Genomic DNA, 19,396 nt, shown 5'->3' with positions numbered 1-19,396 from the left:
GGAAAGGATTCAAGGACCTGATAGTGGCAAGAAATCACATACGTGACGCCAACAGTAGAAATTTTCAGCTTCTACAATCTAAACAGGAACAATTGAGTCTCTCTGCCAATCCTGCATATCCAGATGGAAAAACTCCGATCAATATAAAAAAATGACATAAAAAAAGTGAAAGCTTATATTCCGGATGAAGATAATATCACCAGGTTTTATATTGAAACATTGACGGATTGACCTCGTGCTCGTGTTGAACATAGTCATTAGTTCAATAAAACAATTTAAAAATTTACTTGCAAATAATTTTTATATGGCTCATAACCTTATTTTTACAGCTGCAATAAAACGATTTTGAATATTACATGACACTAGAATCAAGGGCTCAATAGCGCTAAACAGGTCGGTTTTTTAGGCCGGAGGTTGATGAGTAGAACTCGCTATTTTTTTCTTTGTTGGGAATTCGTTAAACAGCCCTGTAGCAATAGCGTGTATCGCTATGGCTGCCATTTGAATGCTTTAAAAAGGCATAGTAAGCCCTCAGTTAGAAACTGTGGAAGTGCACAAAGAACACTAAGCTGAGTGGCAGACAAAAGCCACGTAGAACTATGTACTGTTCATACATTACGTAACGCAAAAAGTATTTCAAAATAACCTCTGTCTCGCTCCATAATGTATTTTTGTATTCCTTATGCATTAAAAGTAAAGCGAAATGTATCAATTAATACTTATTCAACCACCAATCAAACACGCCTCTAGTGTAGAACATAATCTATTAATAACCCCATTCTTACCTAGTATGAACATTATGAACATTAAAACACATGGAATTGAATTGAATCACTTCAAACCCGCTGAATATACCGCTGAATTCTCGTTTGTTTGAGAAACCCCCTAGGTTCACCAACTTTGAAGCGTTATATTTTGAGCCTAACGTGTTATATTGATTAAGTAGTGATCCCAAACAATATGTTTTGGGTCTAATCTTGGAAGTTCATACCAACAAATCTGAGGACCAAGTCAAAGTGTTGAGAAAAACGTTTTTTGCGTTTTCTTTTTGGGGTTTCTCAAACAAACGATTCAATTGTCGTTCGATGCACGGATTATTACAATTGGAAATGCGCAAGCTGTTTTTTCAGAATGTTCCAACGATTGTATTGAATTGGAGAATAAGTTCATAGCGTTTTTATATTTCGTTTATTTTACATAGACTGACCAAACGTGGTGTTTTAAACGGGACAGTGCTGTTTTTTGTCCATTTTTTATTGTCTCGTATTTTTATAAATTTGTACCGTATTTTGAAAAAAAATTGTATCGCTGTCCTGGTTTTTATGCATTAGTGACCTTTCAAACATTTATTGCCTTGTTTAAAAAGATGCTGTATCTGTTACTGAAATTGCTGTTAATTTTGATGGTTTTTTTTAGAATTCTTCAACATAACAAGAAAGAACTATTTTTGAAAAGACATAACAAACATAACATAACATAACAAAGAAAGAACTCAAATAAAATAGAGACATGTGTCCAAGACTACCACATAAAGCATCATTTTATGGGGCACAAATGGACGGCATGGTAGTTGAAGAACCCATTTATTTCAAATTCCCTCTCTACAAAATCATATTAACTCAGGAATCAAATGAACTTGATCACGTCAGTCGCAAAAGGCTTTGTGAAGAACTGCTTCACACAATTCCTCTTCGTTTTTCATAAGTAATTATGAGGATCGCTTCCACCTGAGTGGGATCGCACACAAGCAAAACTTTCGGTAGTGGGTGGCTACCAATCCAACGGGTACCCAATTTTCTATATTTACACTCTCCAAAAGTACGTCAAATGTTGAAATGCCGACAAAAGGCTTTTTTGTCGCAATCACTGAGCAATAGTTTGTAACGTTTGTATTTTACCTGCTGAGACAAAATCATCGGTTGGAAAACGTTATCCCGAATAAGCGCAACAACAAATCCTTCAGTTTATGAACATCTATTTATTGTTTATTCTACATCTATCCTCCTATCCTTACTCTTCGTACTTTTTTCTCTACTTTTCACTGTCGTTTCTTTTCATTTTCATATTCTTCAATTTTCTTACTAGCTAAGAGTACTCACGGGCCCGTGGCTTACCGCCCCGCACACCACCTCGCATCGACAAGACTTTTAACCCGCCTCTGCGTCACGCTGCCTCGGTGGCCACCAAGCTTCTCGAATTATGTCACCTCCCGTGGATGCTGTTCGACAGCCGTTGTTCGCTGGTCGTTTTGTGACGAGTCCGGATTCCGGCACCGTGGATCCGAAATTCTTCACCGCACGGATTTTCGATTGCACTCGCGCTATGCGGGTATAGGAGTGTGGAACCTTCGTCGGTAGGAAGATGACCTTTTAAACTGCGACGAGCCTCGTGGATTGGTTCACGTGAAAGGAAAAAAAATATAGGAGGTTGTGTCCAAGATACGACCGCATTGTTGACGTAGAACTACGCTGTTATTTTATATAAGTCGCTCGTTTATACCTTCGGATATTAGTCTATAATGCTGTGAAATTTTAGAAACAACTGCATAGTTGAATAATCTCTGAAATGGTTTTTTCATTGTAGAATCAGTTGACGATAATTGATTGTTGATTCATCCTTTCCCTCGCAGAACAATACACTAGCTGATCTTATGTCGCAATTTATTTCATGTCAATGCACTGAAAATTTACCTCGAACGCTATTCCGGTAGCTTATTTCGCAATTGACATAGACTCGGCTACAGTCGATTATATACATGTTGCACCAGCACCATTATTCCACATCTCATAACTACATCAATATGTTTTTGGCACCGCATGGAAAGAACAACAATGACAACACTTGCAAGTATCAAATATCATGCTACATGTTATTTAGGATTGCCTCAGTGGAATCGTAGCTCTAGGCATCGTTCGTATAACGTAAACCAAGCGCCAAACAAGCGTTCGCCATAGCATGCATACAAAGCCATACATCGGTGGCTTAAAACTACTAGGAATATAAACACTTCTCATCATTTTTCGCTATTTTCAAAAGAAACGCTTCTGTTAATATTGCTGGCCTCGAAAAAAGTTGCATTACTTTCTCATGCTCGAGATAAGCACAGCTGTCACCCTTAGTGTAGGAAGTTTTGCTACTGGCAAGCGAAACCTAATCATATACAAAATTCCAGAACGACATTTACTTTCTTCTTGGCGACTAAACAAGCAAAATACTCTTTTTGTTAATATCAACAACCTCGAAAACAGTAGCATTGCTCCATTATGATCAAGATTAGCGCAAATGCAATCCTAGTTGAAGGCGACTTGCACGCGAACCCGAATAACTTATAACATTCCAGTACGACATTCAAGATACCGGGTATTCCCCAAATAATTTTCTAGCGCACAACCTTAACACCTGCTTCGCCATAACGTCAGTTTGATGCATTGAAGCAATGTCAAAGGCAACAAAGAAGCCCTGCTAGGATAAAAAACTGAATTATGCCACACAGTTTGTACTCTACTATAACACCCATCGATGCGAATTTGCTAATGAGTTTGTCAAAAGCGAAAGCCTTCACCACCAGCGGGGGGAGCTTGATTTTGATTGCTGCCTGGATAACGGCGTTTACATTTTCGAACGACGCGCCGAAGTCGCCTATTTCGCTGTTGTTCGAGGCGGTGTGGCGAGCGCTTTTCACTGAATCAACATCGCTTGCATCGAAATTTTATTGCTCCTGGCAGTGCGTTCGTTTTTTGCAGGGCTCGAGCCTGCCTTCCTCTTCTTCTTGCTCATCACACATTACGCGAAGCGTCTAATTTATGACGGGGAAAGCAAAACACACGATACGAATAACGCGAAAAATGAACTGAAAACACCACACGACGATATCCAAGTTGGATTACCACTGGTGGGGTCCAAGCAAAGTGATCTATATTGCTCAACAGTCCGATGCCGAATAAAAGTTTGCCTCAGCGAGGTCCACTGTTTATACTCTAGGCAAGTGTTCCCCTTTATTCTTCTTCTTTTCCTTTGTTCACGGAGACTTCAGATCCTACGATTTCCCCTTCGTTACTCGTTGTTGAAAGCTCTGTTCGGAAAAGCACACAAGTGGACAGAACAAATGTATGGGAAAATGGAAACGCTCAAAGTTTCCATGAATTTTAACCATTTACAAACCAGGGGATTCGAATAAATAGCATATTAAACAAATCTTAGGGAATTTCCGATTCGTTTAGTATGTAAATCGCCTTCACTTGGAAGGCTTTTCCGGACGTGGGCTTCCCACAGGTAATCCGCATCGTCCCGCTGACTATATCGCACTGTACCTGCTCTACAGCTTCCTGGCTTGTCGGTGGTAACACCAGCACGCCACGTGCGATCCACGCTGAAGGTCTTCTTCTAAATGAACTTCGGCTCCTTCGAATACTTTATCCGCTATTTGTGCGAATCTGAACCCGACACCTTTTTCAAAAGGAAGCCAATGTTCCTTCTCCGTCAATCCGGACGATGAAAACCTGCGGCGTGGTTTTTCCCTCTTCTAAATGTGTTTATTCGAGGCGCCTCCTTGGTAACGACGACGTTCGAATGACTCCTAAGACACACCTGGAATTTTCACGGCGAAACTATAAATTTTCTGCGTCTTTGCGCTTTTTATCTTCCTAAGTGTCTGTCTGCGGTTGCGAACTAAATGACGATCACGAGACGAATGGCTTTGTTCGATAGTTCTCCTTTTCGTGTGCTCTAGTTTGTAGCTCACTCACACATGCATTCGACGACGTGTGTCTCTTCTGGATTATTTCCGTTGGTAATCGGCTGTCAATTTGCGAGGGGTGATACGGTGGTTGTTTTTGTTTATGCATAGAGATGTACAAGCTACTTTTTTCGATATTCGTGTTACAATTTTGATCACATCCTAACAAAATTCACTCAACATCTTCTTCACGTTAATGAACGCTACAAGATTGTTTTCGATCCTCCGAAATCATTTTGATCTTGAATTTTGTATCGAGATATGTGTGACATTAGTGATACATAAAAATTATACCTCACGACTCCACTCGTTCCCCGGTATAGAAAGCAGAGAAATTCACAGAACAAATGTGTGTGGGAAAAAGAGTATGCTTCCAATTTTTGATAATTCAAGCCATTTATGAATTAGGGAATCGTAATGCATAACATATCAAATAATTTTCAGATAATTTCTAATTCAATTGATATGCAAATGGTTGTCCGTTCATCCCTCAACATGTATTCAGTAAAATATTCCATCAAATTACTGACATGTTTATTGATCTAGCACCTTTTTTGAGGGATGTTATCTTGACGTAGGGCTAATTGATTCAGATGAAATTCCTGAGGCTAAATTTCTTAAAAGTGTGCAATTTCATGACACTGCGTTGAAGTTCATCGAAAAATGAAAGACTAGTCTAGGAGAAACATAACAATCTTATATTAAAATCCAATTCGGAGATTCAACGTGGCACTGGTAAAATTAAATTCCATTGTATTTAGATTACAGGGGTTCTAATGAGTGAGATGGAAAGGTGGAGTAATCCGTACCAGTTGCATATCGTTGTGGGCAAATATTTTTAGAAAAGGAAAATAAATTTCTAGACCGTAAGCAATTCGTGAAGCCGACTAATTATATTTTGTGTTTGCCTGTCATCGGTATCAGTCGGAAGGATTTTTCTACGATGAACAATATTTGGACAACAGAAAAGTCATGGTATGAATGTTATGATCATTGTCAAACAGAACTTTGATCGGAAATTTGACAAATCATATGATAAAACTTGCAAAAATCATAATCTTCTTCGCAAAATCTCTTCAGCATCTAAATATTACATCGTTACAGGTATCTAGACGGGTACATTCAAGAATGTTTGATTTATTCAGCACGAAAATGGTTCGCATAGTTAAGAAAAGGCGACCTTGACATCGATGACACGCCCCGCAGCGGAAGCCTTCTGAATTCGATGAAGAACGTCTCAAATCCCATTTGAAGGAGAACAGTTGACAAACCAGTCGTGCATTGGCGTAAAAAATGAACTGCGATCATAAAAAGATTTTCAATAACCTTCATTCAATGGGATTTACCGAAAAATTGGGATCCTGGGTGCCTCTCGAGCTCAACGAAAATAAAAAAACCTTCAAATTGCTTCTCAGCATCTCGTCCACCATCAGTGATGTCCATATCCTCTGTGTAGCGAAGAGAAACTTAAATGCACCCACCTTCTCCGTTATCCTCGACGAGAGCGCTCCTCTTTGACCTATAATGGAGCGAGCGAGCGCTACATAATAGAAGATAAGTTTTTATCACTCAACACTCGGTCGTGCTAGAGTGTGGAAAGAGAGCACACAAACTCTCAACAGTGCAACGGATAAGTTCACTGAAGAGTTATACTTAGGATTATATGTCGAATGAGATTGCAACTTCAGTTTACTCATCGGTGTACTCTTCAGTGTACTGCTCAGTGTGGCAGCGTGCGAATCAGCGCGCTTCAGTGCTAGACACAGTTTTCGCACACTCGAGCTCCCAAGAGTAAAGAGAGTGTAAGAGAGTGTGACTCACTCGCACCAATATTTTTCCCAAATAGCGCACCCTAACTCTATATATTCGCCAGTGAAATGGAAAAGCACATGGTTTCTCTTTGGTGATTGATGACTTTATCGTCAGTTTAAGCATGAAACTCGCACGCGGGTGTATCATTTAACACTTTCGTCGGCCCGTCACCCAGATATGGGTGACAATTTCCTCGTTCAAATTGAATAGAATTTTTAAAATGAACTTGATAGAATAGGCACCTAAGTGTAACTATAGGATATGTAGAAAAATAATAAAAATGATACTGTGTTGAACCATATCATTATAATGTTTATACTATACTTTTTATTAATTTATAGCGCGGATGGTTTGTACTGCAGCTTTTTGCGAAACCCATATAATATGACTTTTTCATGTGTTATTGTTGTCAATTCATCTTCAAATTAAATAAAATATTACTAGATCCTGTAAAAGTTGTCTACAAACTAAGTTTGATCTTCATTTAATAATTTATACGCAAGTTTGGGCTCCGCAAGAAACTCAGAAAAGTCGCTTTGGGCGACGAACGTGTTAAGTGTAAATGCCATCAATGCCTGCCATCGAGCATCGCACGGTCATAAACAAAAAAACAGCGCTTTTCATATCAAATCGTCACAGGAGATGAGAAATGGTGCATATGCATCAAGGTGAAGCAAAGAAAGGAGTGCGTGGTGTCGTATTCCTCGTTTGCCAATATTTTTTCCTTGCTTCACATGTTACTGCACCGAAGATAGAATACTGAATGATGCGAGAGATCAACATCCTTCGCGGAACGCATTCAAATTTGCTCTCTCTTTTGTTTGCAACCCCTGTCGGATTCTTTCTCTCTTTTGCATGCATCACTCTCTTGCATGCCAGCACACGCGACAACTTGTGTTTGTCAATCGCATAAGATTTTGCATTTCTCTACACTGTCATTTATATTTATAAATTTGTAGTGTTATTTCATCCATACCTTTAATCATCCCAACAGAAAACCGAAAGAAATTTGAAATGAAATTGTCGAACCTTCTTCTTTCTTCTTCTTCTTTAATGGCACTAACGTTCCTAGAGGAACTTCGCCGTCTCAACGTAGTATTACTTGCGTCATTTTTATTAGTACTTAGTTGAGATTTCTACGCCAAATGACACGCCTTGCAATGCATTCTGAGTGGCAAGCTCTAGAATACGCGTGATCACAGTGCAAGTCGGAGGAAATTTCTTTGACGAAAAATTCCCCCAACCAGATCCGTCGAACCAGAATTGTCGAACCTAATTATTGAAAATCATAGAATTTAAACAGATTCATCATATTTCCCACAATATCCTTCTTCTCTGCTCTCAGCCGTTAAATCGTAGCGGAATCTCATGAATGATATAAAACAGTTATTTTTATCGAATTTAAAAAATAAATTTGGTCATCTTTGTCCAATGCAATTATCCTATAATTTATATCAGCTCAAAAGTTATAAGCGATATTTTTTCCAAGTCATATTCATATTCTTTACACAACATCCCGTTCAAATTTTGATCAAATTGTTCATCAATAATCATACTGTGAGCGAGGTGTATCAGACTACAACACACAGAACCTAAATATTTTGACCACATGTTATTGCTGGATTCACTTCTGGTTAACTTCTATTTTAGCCGGTCAATATATAATTGCTCATTTATATTTAATGGTGCCTATTCTGTATTCCGACGGATTTCTATTTCGTTCGAAAGTGATATTTCGATCGTTTTCGAATTTACCATTCCCTATTCCAATCGTTTTGCTCGTTTCGAACGAAAGTGTTAGAAAATTTCGAATATGCATCGATCTGTCAAAAACCGATAAACAAAAAGAAACACCGTATTAAATAGCGGCGAGTGCGAGTTGAATTTCAGTTAATTTTTGATCCTAAGAGAAATTTGTGAGAAAATTTTCTCGTTCAATGGATTCCGTTTTGTTACCGATTTTGGCGGAGCAAGAAGAAATTGGAATGCCTTGCTACCATCGGCGAAACCACCGAAAATCAACCGACTTCATGAAACTTTCTGATGAAGCGTAAGTATCCGTCTCAAAAATCCCATGTTTGTTTCTCTTATTGATTAATTTTGCCCTTATTCAGATTCATCAAAAGTTTTCGTCTAAGTAAGGAAGCTTTTCGGTACGTTTTAGAGGAAATTGAGAACTGCCTTACCACAAGGAAAGGTGGTCTATCCACGGAGGTGAAACTCGCAGCATGTTTGCGATTCTTTGCTGAAGGAAATTATCAACATGGAGCAGGGCAAGATTATCACATTGCCATAGCACAGCCCACATTTTCCAAGGTGCTGACTGAAATGCTTAACATTCTGGAGCGGACACTGTGTAAGAAATGGATTTCCCTAAATATGACGGAAGACGAACAGCGGCGTGCTAACCCAGCAAACATTAAATCGCACAACAAGCGTATATATATCATCATATGCCCTAAAATTTGGTTGGCATATAATGCGCCTAACTGGCATATGCATGCAAAAGTGGAGGCCATATACATACATGGCAAATGCTTACCGAATTTGTTTGGATGAATATGCAACTTTGACCGGCTATAATAGCGACTTGTGCCCTACTCATATACGATTTATTACAGACATAGAAAAAAAACAAATGGCGCAAAATATTTTCGTGAAATGTTTATTATAGCCTCACGAAACGCCATTTTTATATATGAGTATTTATGTTTGTAGAAATAATAATTGTTTGATTGACTTGTGTTGGGAGTGGAATTGAATGTTTAAAATGGCACAGATTGATGTTTGGTGAAAACTGCTCCGATATGGGTTCGAACTCCGATCGTCTGGATTATCATCCACCAGCTATCTCGCGCGGCTATCTGAAATTTAATTCAACAGCGGTTAAAACTTTCGAGTGCATCAGCATTTCATTGACATTTCAATATGATGTAATATGTCCTTTATTAGGATCTAATATGATTTACTGTTTCATGATTTTCTTCAGCATGCAACACGATTTACTACAGTACTAAATCGATTTAAATTATACGCTTATACGACACACAAACTGCATCAGCGTAATATACGCATATGATGCGGATTAAATATATTTTACGACAATGTACATCATAAAATTGATGTTTATTATACCGATATGCGACTTAATTTGATAATGGTATATAAAATCGAGTTTTTACATTTTATGCGATTTCAAATATACACGATACATACTTTGATTGATATTATATGCGATTATGATTTATTCGGATTTCTTGTAAGACTTGGCACGTGCAAAATTATACGATTTAATGTTTGCTGGGAAACTACACTTCTATCAGAAAACATCAATTCCGGGTGTTATTATGTGTTTGGATGGAACCCACGTAAAAATTATTCCACCTAAGCTGAATCGAAATTTGTTTTTTAATCGGAAGGGATTTTATAGTCTCAACGTTCTGATTGTAAGTATTATTAGTATTTGAATTAACAAATCAATGAACAAATACTCTTTTTTATCAACATAGGTTTGTGACGATCAGCAAAGGATTCGTTTCGTTGATCCTACCTTCCAGGGATCTAATCATGACTCTCATATATGGCGTGTAAGCCCTGCAAGAACTCACTTTGAGCAGCTTCACCAAAATGGTGAAGTTAATACTAAGATTCTAGGTAATGTTCAACTACAATATTTTAGTATACTTGTATGTACTGTGTGATAAAATATTTTCAGGTGATGCTGGTTATCCATCGGAACCTTGGTTAGTAACGCCATTCAGAGCAGCGGAGGAAGGGAGTTTGGAGAGCGATTTTAATCGCAGGCATGCCTTGGGTCGTGCTATCGTCGAGCGGACAATCGGTTTACTAAAAAATCGGTTTAGATGCATCCTTGGCGCGAGACAACTTCACTACAATCCTACTAAATGCGCTCAAATTATAAATGTATGCTGTGCACTTCACAATATATGCTTAGAATTTGGTCGTTCTCAGTAGTTATAATATGTTATGCAGCTGTTTACATAATAAACTTTTGTTTAAATTAATATTTATGACTGTTAAATTTCATCTAACTTGTTTGCAAATGCTCAAATAAATAACAACCACCGGAAAAGGAAGTGTCTTCCTTACTTAACTATGGTTTCGGCAGAATTATTTACTCTTATTCCTGCCAACACTTTGAGAACATGTCATTATCGATTTCTCGTAAGCAGGCCAAGTATTCAAATAACCATTATTAATACTTTTTGCGTTGTTTTAACCCCTTGCTGTACGATTTAATTTCCAACAGCACGGCCCAAAACGAGCACTTCGAGTCGTTCCGCTACTCTGCTGAGTGTGGGTATCTAACATGGGTGCCCTATGATGAGCAAATACATGTTGTGTTTAAAATAAAAACGAAGGAGTTATTACTACGTACTAACTCGTTCGTTTTTATTTTAATTATAATATTCAAATTATATTTTATATTTTTAGCTCATTCAATTTTTTTTTAAATAACGGAAATTTGATAATCTTCAGTTGTCGGTATCCTCATCATATGCCTGAAGCTATGTAATTATTTCACATCGAGAAACAACGAGTGAAGTTCAATGTTGTACGTGAAGGGGTTAAGGAAGTTCCATAAACTATAGGCGAAATTCGTGAATTTTAAAAAAGTTTATATAATTTTGATGCTATTCCAAACAAACTTCAAAGAAAAAATTAAGTAAGATTTTTCTTCCATGGAAAGATATAAAAATACGATTAGAACTTTTTTCATTTTTTTATACTTGAGTTACAATATAAAGATAAAAAATCAGATCACTGATATTTTGAAACATTATTCTAATGTTCTGAAATATACGCAATCTGCGTTTCAAGGATTTGTCGCTTGACTATTGATTTCTCCAGCGCGATCTTCTCCATCTCGTGGTTATGTCGTTTTTGTTCACTCAGATGTTCTTTGAGTGTGGCATCCACGGAAAGAATCGCTCGAGCTGATTGGCGCTGATAATGAACCAGATCACTCAAATTCTTGTTTGTGTTTTTTAACAGGGATTTCACATTGGTGTGAAATTTGTTTTGTTACTCGACTTGCAGCTCTAATAGCCTCGTGGTAGAAGGTCTGGATTTTTTCGGCTGAGAGGGCTGGAAGTGAATGGTATTATTGATACCGTCACACTCGTCGGAAGTACCATAATATATAAAATTTTCCTGGTCTGCAGCTTGAGGTTCACCCGAAGGCGAACCCAACTGTGTTCCATGAGATAAGGTACCCGGGATTCCTTCCACGGTCGCAAGTAACCCAGTTAGTAGAACTGCCTGCTCCTCCAGCTCGGACAAATTGATAATTTTATTGGGTCCTCCACCTGTCGCCCTCTGCTCCCGTTTGTTGTGAGCGAGTTTTCGCTTTAATCCGGACTTATAGTCCGCCCAAACCTACACAGAAAACCAGGGCAAAAATAAGACTATAAACATATGTTTCGGATTCGTTTTAGTATATACCTTTTTCCATCCACTTCCATCGCGAATAGGCGGTCCCAAACTATTGACTTCTGCCGCCAGATCATCCCAGAAGGGTCCGGAATTTCCTCGGGAGAAACCCTTTGCTATGTCCGGCTCTTGCTCCAGAAGCAGCACAATCCGCTCGAACTGATTTTTAGTGGTTGTTTTGTTTTTGTTTTTTTCCCTGTTGAACGTTAAAATTAATTTAAAGAAAAAAATGATTAAAAATTAGCTTACATTTTTGCAGTTCACCGCTCATCCGCTGCGGAAATTATTCACTCCTTCATAAACAAAGTGGGTTTGACGTTTGGTTTGATTCGAATGAAAGATGTTCGAAAACAAAACAGTCCGAACGAAAGGTATTCGAATTTGAAAACGCCTCGAACGAAACAGGGAATGGAATTTACCAAGTCGTTCGAAATATTTCGAATCGATTGAAATACAGAATAGACACCAATATCTTTCGTCTTGCTCAAAATTATTTTTTTTTAAATGAATTCCATCGAACATTTTCGTTTTCTTACTAAGCAAACGTTCGTGGGTTCAATCGCAGAACTCGTCATTTTTTTATCTTGTAATTGACCCTTTACAATTTCCCTTCATCATAATTTTCCTATTACGTCTACCAAAAATAGTTATTGTACTATAAAATTTATTTTCAGACACAATTTTCGCTCGCTGATTAACTTGCCAATAAAATGCTTTCCCATTACACGGAATACATGTTTGATACAGAAAAGTAAATTTTCATTCATAATTTTTATTTTCAAAGCGCATTATTCCACCTGAGAATTTATTGCCATATTCGCTTTACACCAACGAAAACACGAAGCTTAATTCAGCAAATGCGAAATCCAATTGGGCTGACATCGATGTCATTATAGAACATATGGGATTTTTTTTTTACTTTTTCTCAAAACTTTTTAAAGATTTCAAAATTTTAACCATTACATATCATTGATCTACGGGCAGAGACGAATACAACATAATAAAGACGGTTCAAATCGAACAATCCCTTCCTCGAGCCCTGCGCCTACCAACACATTCGGCCCTCCATCCCTATTCATATAGAGAAAAGATATCGAAGTGAGTTATTTCGCCTGAAAATCTGAAAATTCATCTACACCTCCGAACAAAGATCAATCTCGTCAGCGTGAACATCGAATGAACCAACAGCGCTCATCATGATGCAATTGTCGAACATATGGGAGTTCAATCCCAGAATTATCAAATAATAAAGTTTATCTTTTTATTAAATGTGTTAAAAATTTTCCTTCAATGATGTCTCGAACAAAACTGTCCAGATTATGAAAGCTAGCGTTATTTGTTTAAACCAACACCAAGCCAAAACCATGGCAATTAAACCGTTTTTTCTATGTTTTGTTTCATTCTAAAGCTCAAAACACCCTGTAAAAATTGTATTGAGTAGAATGCTTTTTTTTCAATAATTCAGGATTCTTGTAAACATTTTTTTTAACGAAGCGGGTTTGATTCAGACATTACCAAAATTTCGAAGTAAATTCATTCCAAAGAAATTTATATTAAACATTTATATTTCGTATAAATTCAGCAATGCAATTCATATGCATATTTTTTTTATTATGCACTCATAGAATGGTTTCCGTTACTATCATCATAATCATCATCATCATTCTTATTCAAATTTAGCATATTAGCATATTGTCTATTGAATATAATCACAAACAAATGGCTCAGGTATCGGGACAGGTGAATTCAGACCAAACTTCAAGCTACCTCTCGGATTAGTGCTCGTTGTTTGATTGGAAACAACAAATTCACAACGTGACAGCATTGCAATCGTGCGTTTGTATGAGTGTGCAGGTAGACGATAAGAAATTTAACAAGAAAGATGCGATGTATATAAATCTATAAACCTAACGTACTCGAGCATTATGATGATGCTACTTTTGCTGCCTCTATGATTTCTTATATTGTTCTTTTTTTTTACCTTTTAATGTGTTTTTCTATATCTTTGTACTTTTCTGTGATTATAAATTAACATTCTTTTGGCCTGAACACAATAGAGAGATATGCAAGATATTTGCAGAAAATATTTTGATAGAGGCATTGCATTACTTGGCAGGAATATTAATATTATAAAAAAAGACGTCTCACCAGCACTGCTACAGTTTCGTACTGTGCGTTGTTAGGTACCGGAATAGTACAACCCGATGAAAAATTCCTGCACGTAAATTCAAGTTTCCTATGTACAGTGACTCTGCTGCAATCTCAAATATCACTTGAAGTTCTGAAAAACTTTTCTCTTGCTCTGTCGTGAGCAGCAAAATCTTCAATTTTCTTCAGTCGACAAACAGTTTGCACAACTACATCTTCATGGAGCAAAACATAAACATATTACTAATTTTGTCTGAATCGAGTAGACAAAGGAACATGATCACGACTTTCTTGGGCACTAAACAGAGAAACAAATTACCTGATATATTCAATCAAACGCGCGTACACAACGTGCACATTTCAACAAGGTCGTTGCCGTGTGAATAATTGCATTTTCCGAACTGCACGAACTATAAACGGAAATTCACCTATGCAATTTCTTCCAGCTTTGTTGTCACAGTTTTCCGTCTCGTTCTTTTTTTTCGGAGACTTCATTCGTTCGTTCGCGCTCGCACATACACTCGTAGACGCGAAGGGTACGGCAAAAAACAACCAATTCTCGAATTCTGATCCATTTCTATCGAAAGATGAGCAAAACAACAGCCTTTTCCTACATGAATCGGAAGGTTAAGATATTATTGACGCCAGCACCATTACCGCTTACTTCATAACATTTTTCCTACAACTTCTAATCCATTCCCGTCGCTAGAAGTTCACTTCTGTTGCTAAAAATCTCCATCTGGCATTTTGCACTTTAGATTTGCTGTGTTTTTCCATATCATTGCTGCTCTGGCTGTCATGTTTTCTTTAAATCAGGAATTCAAATTGGCTTACCTTACATATTTTTTGCCAATTTTTCACCGTCTCATTGGTACTCTGGCTTACCTTCATTTTTTACCAGGAATTCAAATTGGCTTACCGTACATATTTTGCCATTTCTTTACTGTTTCACAATCTCTCTGGTTTACCTTTTTTTTACCAGGAATTCATAGTGGCTTACCATGCTTTTTTGCCCTTTTTTAACGTTTCACAATTGCTCTGGCTTACCTATATATTCTTTTTAATTTCTTTCACCGTCAGTTTGTCTTCTGGGAGCGTTATCTGCGCCATTGTCGTATTCCTCATTGCCAATATTTTTTCCTTGCTTCACATGTTACTGCACCGAAGATAGAATACTGAATGATGCGAGAGATCAACATCCTTCGCGGAACGCATTCAAATTTGCTCTCTCTTTTGTTTGCAACCCCTGTCGGATTCTTTCTCTCTTTTGCATGCATCACTCTCTTGCATGCCAGCACACGCGAATTTAAACAGATTCATCATATTTCCCACAGGTGGCTCCAGGAGATACGCCAAAGTCGAGAGGCAAGCCGGACCTTCATACATAGAAGATTATGATATAAATATGTTTGGTAGAAACACCCGCTAACTACAAAATTTGGCGTTGTTCCTTCGCGCGTAATACTTTGGTTAGAACTAAGGCGCCTAGAAGTTTATTCTAAGGTGAGGCCGTTTCGTCACTAAGTTGGTAGGGGAGCGGTATATGAAAACAGTACGGAAGAAAGCAGAAGGGGAATTGTTTGCTTGAAGCGTGAAAGAGACAGACTGATCAGGAGCGAGCTTCGGTACTAGCGTATTGTGTTTTGTTTATAAACAAAACACAGTAGACTTCCAAGATGGCTGAAGAGTGCTTTTAGCAAGTTGGCTCACCTTAGGATATACTTCTAGGGGCCTTGGTTAGAACAAAGATGGTGGAATTGACTGGTGATTCGTAGCTTACACTATATAAAAAAGCTTACTCTATAGAATGGATACACATGCTAACGGTGTCATGGTTATGTTTAATTTCGTAGCAAAAGGAAATATATTAATATGATTTTTGCAGCGCATTCACCACTGGCGCACAATGTGACATTAGCGATCTTCGATGATTGTTTATGTACATACTGTAGTTTAGTATATCTGATCAAATTATGCTAGCTTCCTTTGCATATTTAAATGCAATACAGTTGATGATCACCATTCTGTAGATATTATAGTCCCAGTCGATAATACATGTTAAAAATGCTTCCTTGTATTTCATATCGTTAGACTTTGTTTTTACACCCAAAGTACAAAGTTACATCAAAGTAGCTTTGTTTTTGCCGGTTCTTACATATTTAACCCCTTCCCGTATTATGTAAAACGTCACACATCAAATGATTTCACTACACTACTGAGCGTTCTAGTGCCTTATGTTATGCAAGTACACCACGAGTCAGACTCGAAGTTGTACGGGAAGGGGTTAATCAAATCAACCGTGCCGGTGGGACTGCAGTCAATGTATAGTGTTGCTATGTTACTTAGATACGATCCATATTTGTGAATGGAAATTTTGACATATCGTTTTACCTTCCACTTTATTGCCTTGAATAGAACCCTATGCCGCGTAATTAACTCGTCGTATCCCGAACATTTTGGGCGGATTTGAGCACCTTATTTCTCTGGATCAAACTGAAGTCGAATATCTGGAGTGCGTTCGTCTCATCTCGTCTCTTCACCAAGGGTTGCATATGGAGCCATTACATGCCAAACGTATATAGTGGTTCTCAGATTTTCGTGAAAAGTGACAGTTTTGTTCCTTTTCGCAAAATACTGGACCCATATTTTTATATATTTTTTATTAGGGGCCCATTTCCATTTTAGGGTGGCTCGAAAAATCGGCTTTTTCCTCTTTTCCCGAAAACGACTCTTTTTTCAAAAAATCATAACTTTTGAACTATTGAACCGATTCAGATGATCGACATCTCAAATTTAATCCAATCCAAATCCTTATGTTATGTAAAAAAAACTCAGCTTTCAAAAAAATATATAGAAAAAACTAGTGCCCTTGGCCCCGATACCATGTAAACTATAAAAAACAAATACAATCAAAAATTACAAAATCAAAATCCTATTTTTTTTAAGTGTAAGAAGTGATATCGCCACCAAACTTCGACACTGTACATTTATCATCTCAAATTGAAGAATTTGAGCTATTTGGGAAAATGTCAAACAGTCTTTTCAAAAACATGAACAAGGTGCATACCTTCATTCCTAAAAGCTCTCGCAGTTCAAACGCCGGCACGTTGCTGCACGTCAGGTCCAATTTCAGACTGGTCCGGTTGGCGCTAGTTTCCCCTATCGCAATGCTGGAACCCAGCATGTGTATCCCGTATAATCAGGTATACGTCGCTAGCTCACGATGCTCAGAACCGAAGGTTCACTTACATCTACTCGCGCGCTAATGGCAAAAACAAAAAACACCTTCCTCTCGAGGCACGATCTTTTTCGTTCGGAGCTCTCCACAGCATCGCATTTATGCATATGTGTGTGCTCTCGAATCCTCTCTCTCCCTCGCTCTTTCTCTCTCGCACTATTTCTCTTTCTATCCGCCACGATACCCAGCGCAAGTTCGATCTTGGAAAGAATGTATGTTTAGGCGAAAAACAGGTTTTTTCCTCAGTCAACCCAACATACAGGTACATGTTCAGAAAATATATTGAACCCGAAAACAATACATACGAAATATTATAATAAATGAATCCATATCATTATTATAAAAATTGCCCCGACTTTAAAGTACCAAGCGACTGCCGTTTTATCACAAATGCAGCTTTTGAGTTGTTTTTTTCGCAGTACCATTATCATTACACCACTCACCACCCCGAGTCGATGATCCTCGGGGCTGTATAGAAAGGTCTGGGAACTGCCACAGGGTCTTCCACTCCTCGGTCCCCCTATCACCGATCCGTTGGGCTTGGACTATGCACCTCCAAGCACCGTTGAGGCCTAGCTTTCAAAATAAGTTCAACTAAACATTTGCGGGTTCGTCAATGCATGCAACCGAAAAAATTCCTGATGTCGTTTTTCTTCATTCGTCTCTTAAACCCGCTGGACGAACGCTGATGCTGCTGCTGCGCTGAGAGCGTCTTTAAAAGCCGATATCCATTCAACAGTCAATAAGTAATCGCCTTTATTAGCTCTTTCATGATGATAATCGCGGTTCACAAATTGAATTTCAGGTGGTATCAGATACGATTACGCGGGTTCTCCGTGTTTACTCACTCACTCACTCACTCGCTTCGGTCGCTCGCTCCGGTTGCTCCGTGTGTTGTTGAGCCAGGGAGTGCAGTCGGGTTAATAAAAAAGATCGAGCTGTGGACGGGTGGAATGATGAGGTAGTGGCGGCGGCAAAGGCTGGACCGAGGCATGTTTCGAGTGAACAAAAATGCTTTGCGAAAAAAATAAGTAACATTCAACGCAATGTGCAGGACCCGAGTGCCCGAGATGAGGGAGGTGCTCGAATTGAATGAGCAAACACAATCATCGAATGTATTTGCTTGAATCACTTTTATTCACTGTGTTTAGATGTTAATTGATGAAGTATATGACGAATCTCATGCCAACGCGTCTTAGGAGTTGGCAGCACCATCTCAGATAGTAGTGAAACGTTGTGGGTGTAAAGACATGGGTCATTTAAGCAACTTTGTATACTTGAAATATTCGAAAAAGAATTGGACTACTTTTTGGAAAAAAACCAAATTTCTTAATTTTTTACAAAAAAATTTAACTTAAAAACTATGATACTTACGAAAAGTTATTTTAAAAATTAAAATTATTTTATCTTAAAAAAGTATTCTTTTTAAATTCTCAAAAATATATGAGGGGCTTAGAATGGCCGAGGGGTGTATGTGATTTGATCGATTTCTCTACATCGACTCTCTCTCTCTCTTGGTTATACCTTAGCTGCAAATACATTCTCAGCTGTATTTGACAATGTGGAAGATAGGTCAGAACCTCATCTATCGGATTCTATAGCAAACTTAAATTGGAATTGGATTGGAAGGTGAGGTTCTGACCTATCTTCCACATTGTCAAATACAGCTGGGAATGTATTTAAGGCTAAGCAATGACCAAAAGAGAGAGAGAGTCGATGTAGAGAAATCGATCAAATCACTTACACCCCTTTCATTCTAAGCCCCTCATATATGAATAGCCCTTAAAATTTCCAACAAGTCGTCCATACATCGGAAGATGGGCACTTTTGCAGGGAAAAAGTTTTTCTAACAATTTTTTTATGTTTTCTTTGACAATGTTTTAGATCTTGTTAAAACATAAACTTTTGTCGATGGCATCAACTTTCTATATTTTATAGTTTTTGGATTATAAGTCATTTTTGTATGAAGACTCCATTTTTTTGTGTTTAAATTCTCACGTTTGACATGT

The 19,396-nt window shown here is 38.0% G+C and overlaps 2 protein-coding genes across 2 annotated transcripts; one reads left to right on the top strand and one right to left on the bottom strand.

Moving 5' to 3' along the window:
* Positions 1–8,111: 8,111 nt before the first annotated feature.
* LOC129773036 (putative nuclease HARBI1) lies at positions 8,112–11,560 on the top strand. Its single transcript, XM_055776589.1, has 3 exons — positions 8,112–9,993; positions 10,057–10,201; positions 10,263–11,560. The coding sequence occupies exons 1-3, from the start codon at positions 9,841–9,843 to the stop codon at positions 10,520–10,522; spliced, it is 558 nt and encodes a 185-aa protein (XP_055632564.1). The 5' UTR covers positions 8,112–9,840; the 3' UTR covers positions 10,523–11,560.
* LOC129779046 (uncharacterized) lies at positions 11,048–12,386 on the bottom strand. Its single transcript, XM_055786299.1, has 3 exons — positions 12,251–12,386; positions 12,014–12,197; positions 11,048–11,947 (listed from the first exon to the last, which is right to left on the bottom strand). Coding segments are annotated over exons 1-3 (540 nt in total). The 5' UTR covers positions 12,253–12,386; the 3' UTR covers positions 11,048–11,593.
* Positions 12,387–19,396: the final 7,010 nt, after the last annotated feature.

This window comes from Toxorhynchites rutilus, chromosome 3 (assembly GCF_029784135.1).
Source record: "Toxorhynchites rutilus septentrionalis strain SRP chromosome 3, ASM2978413v1, whole genome shotgun sequence".
Taxonomy (NCBI): domain Eukaryota; kingdom Metazoa; phylum Arthropoda; class Insecta; order Diptera; family Culicidae; genus Toxorhynchites; species Toxorhynchites rutilus.
The sequence above is the reverse complement of the archived record's forward strand: the minus strand, read 5'-3'. Positions and strand labels throughout refer to the sequence as shown.

Coding starts and splice junctions, on each gene's coding strand:
- LOC129773036 (XM_055776589.1), top strand. CDS start 9,841: ATGTTTGCTGGGAAACTACACTTCTATCAGAAAACATCAATTCCGGGT. Junction 9,994..10,056: donor ATAGTCTCAACGTTCTGATT/GTAAGTATTATT, acceptor TTATCAACATAG/GTTTGTGACGATCAGCAAAG. Junction 10,202..10,262: donor AGTTAATACTAAGATTCTAG/GTAATGTTCAAC, acceptor AAATATTTTCAG/GTGATGCTGGTTATCCATCG.
- LOC129779046 (XM_055786299.1), bottom strand. Junction 11,948..12,013: donor ATGGAAGTGGATGGAAAAAG/GTATATACTAAA, acceptor TTTTCTGTGTAG/GTTTGGGCGGACTATAAGTC.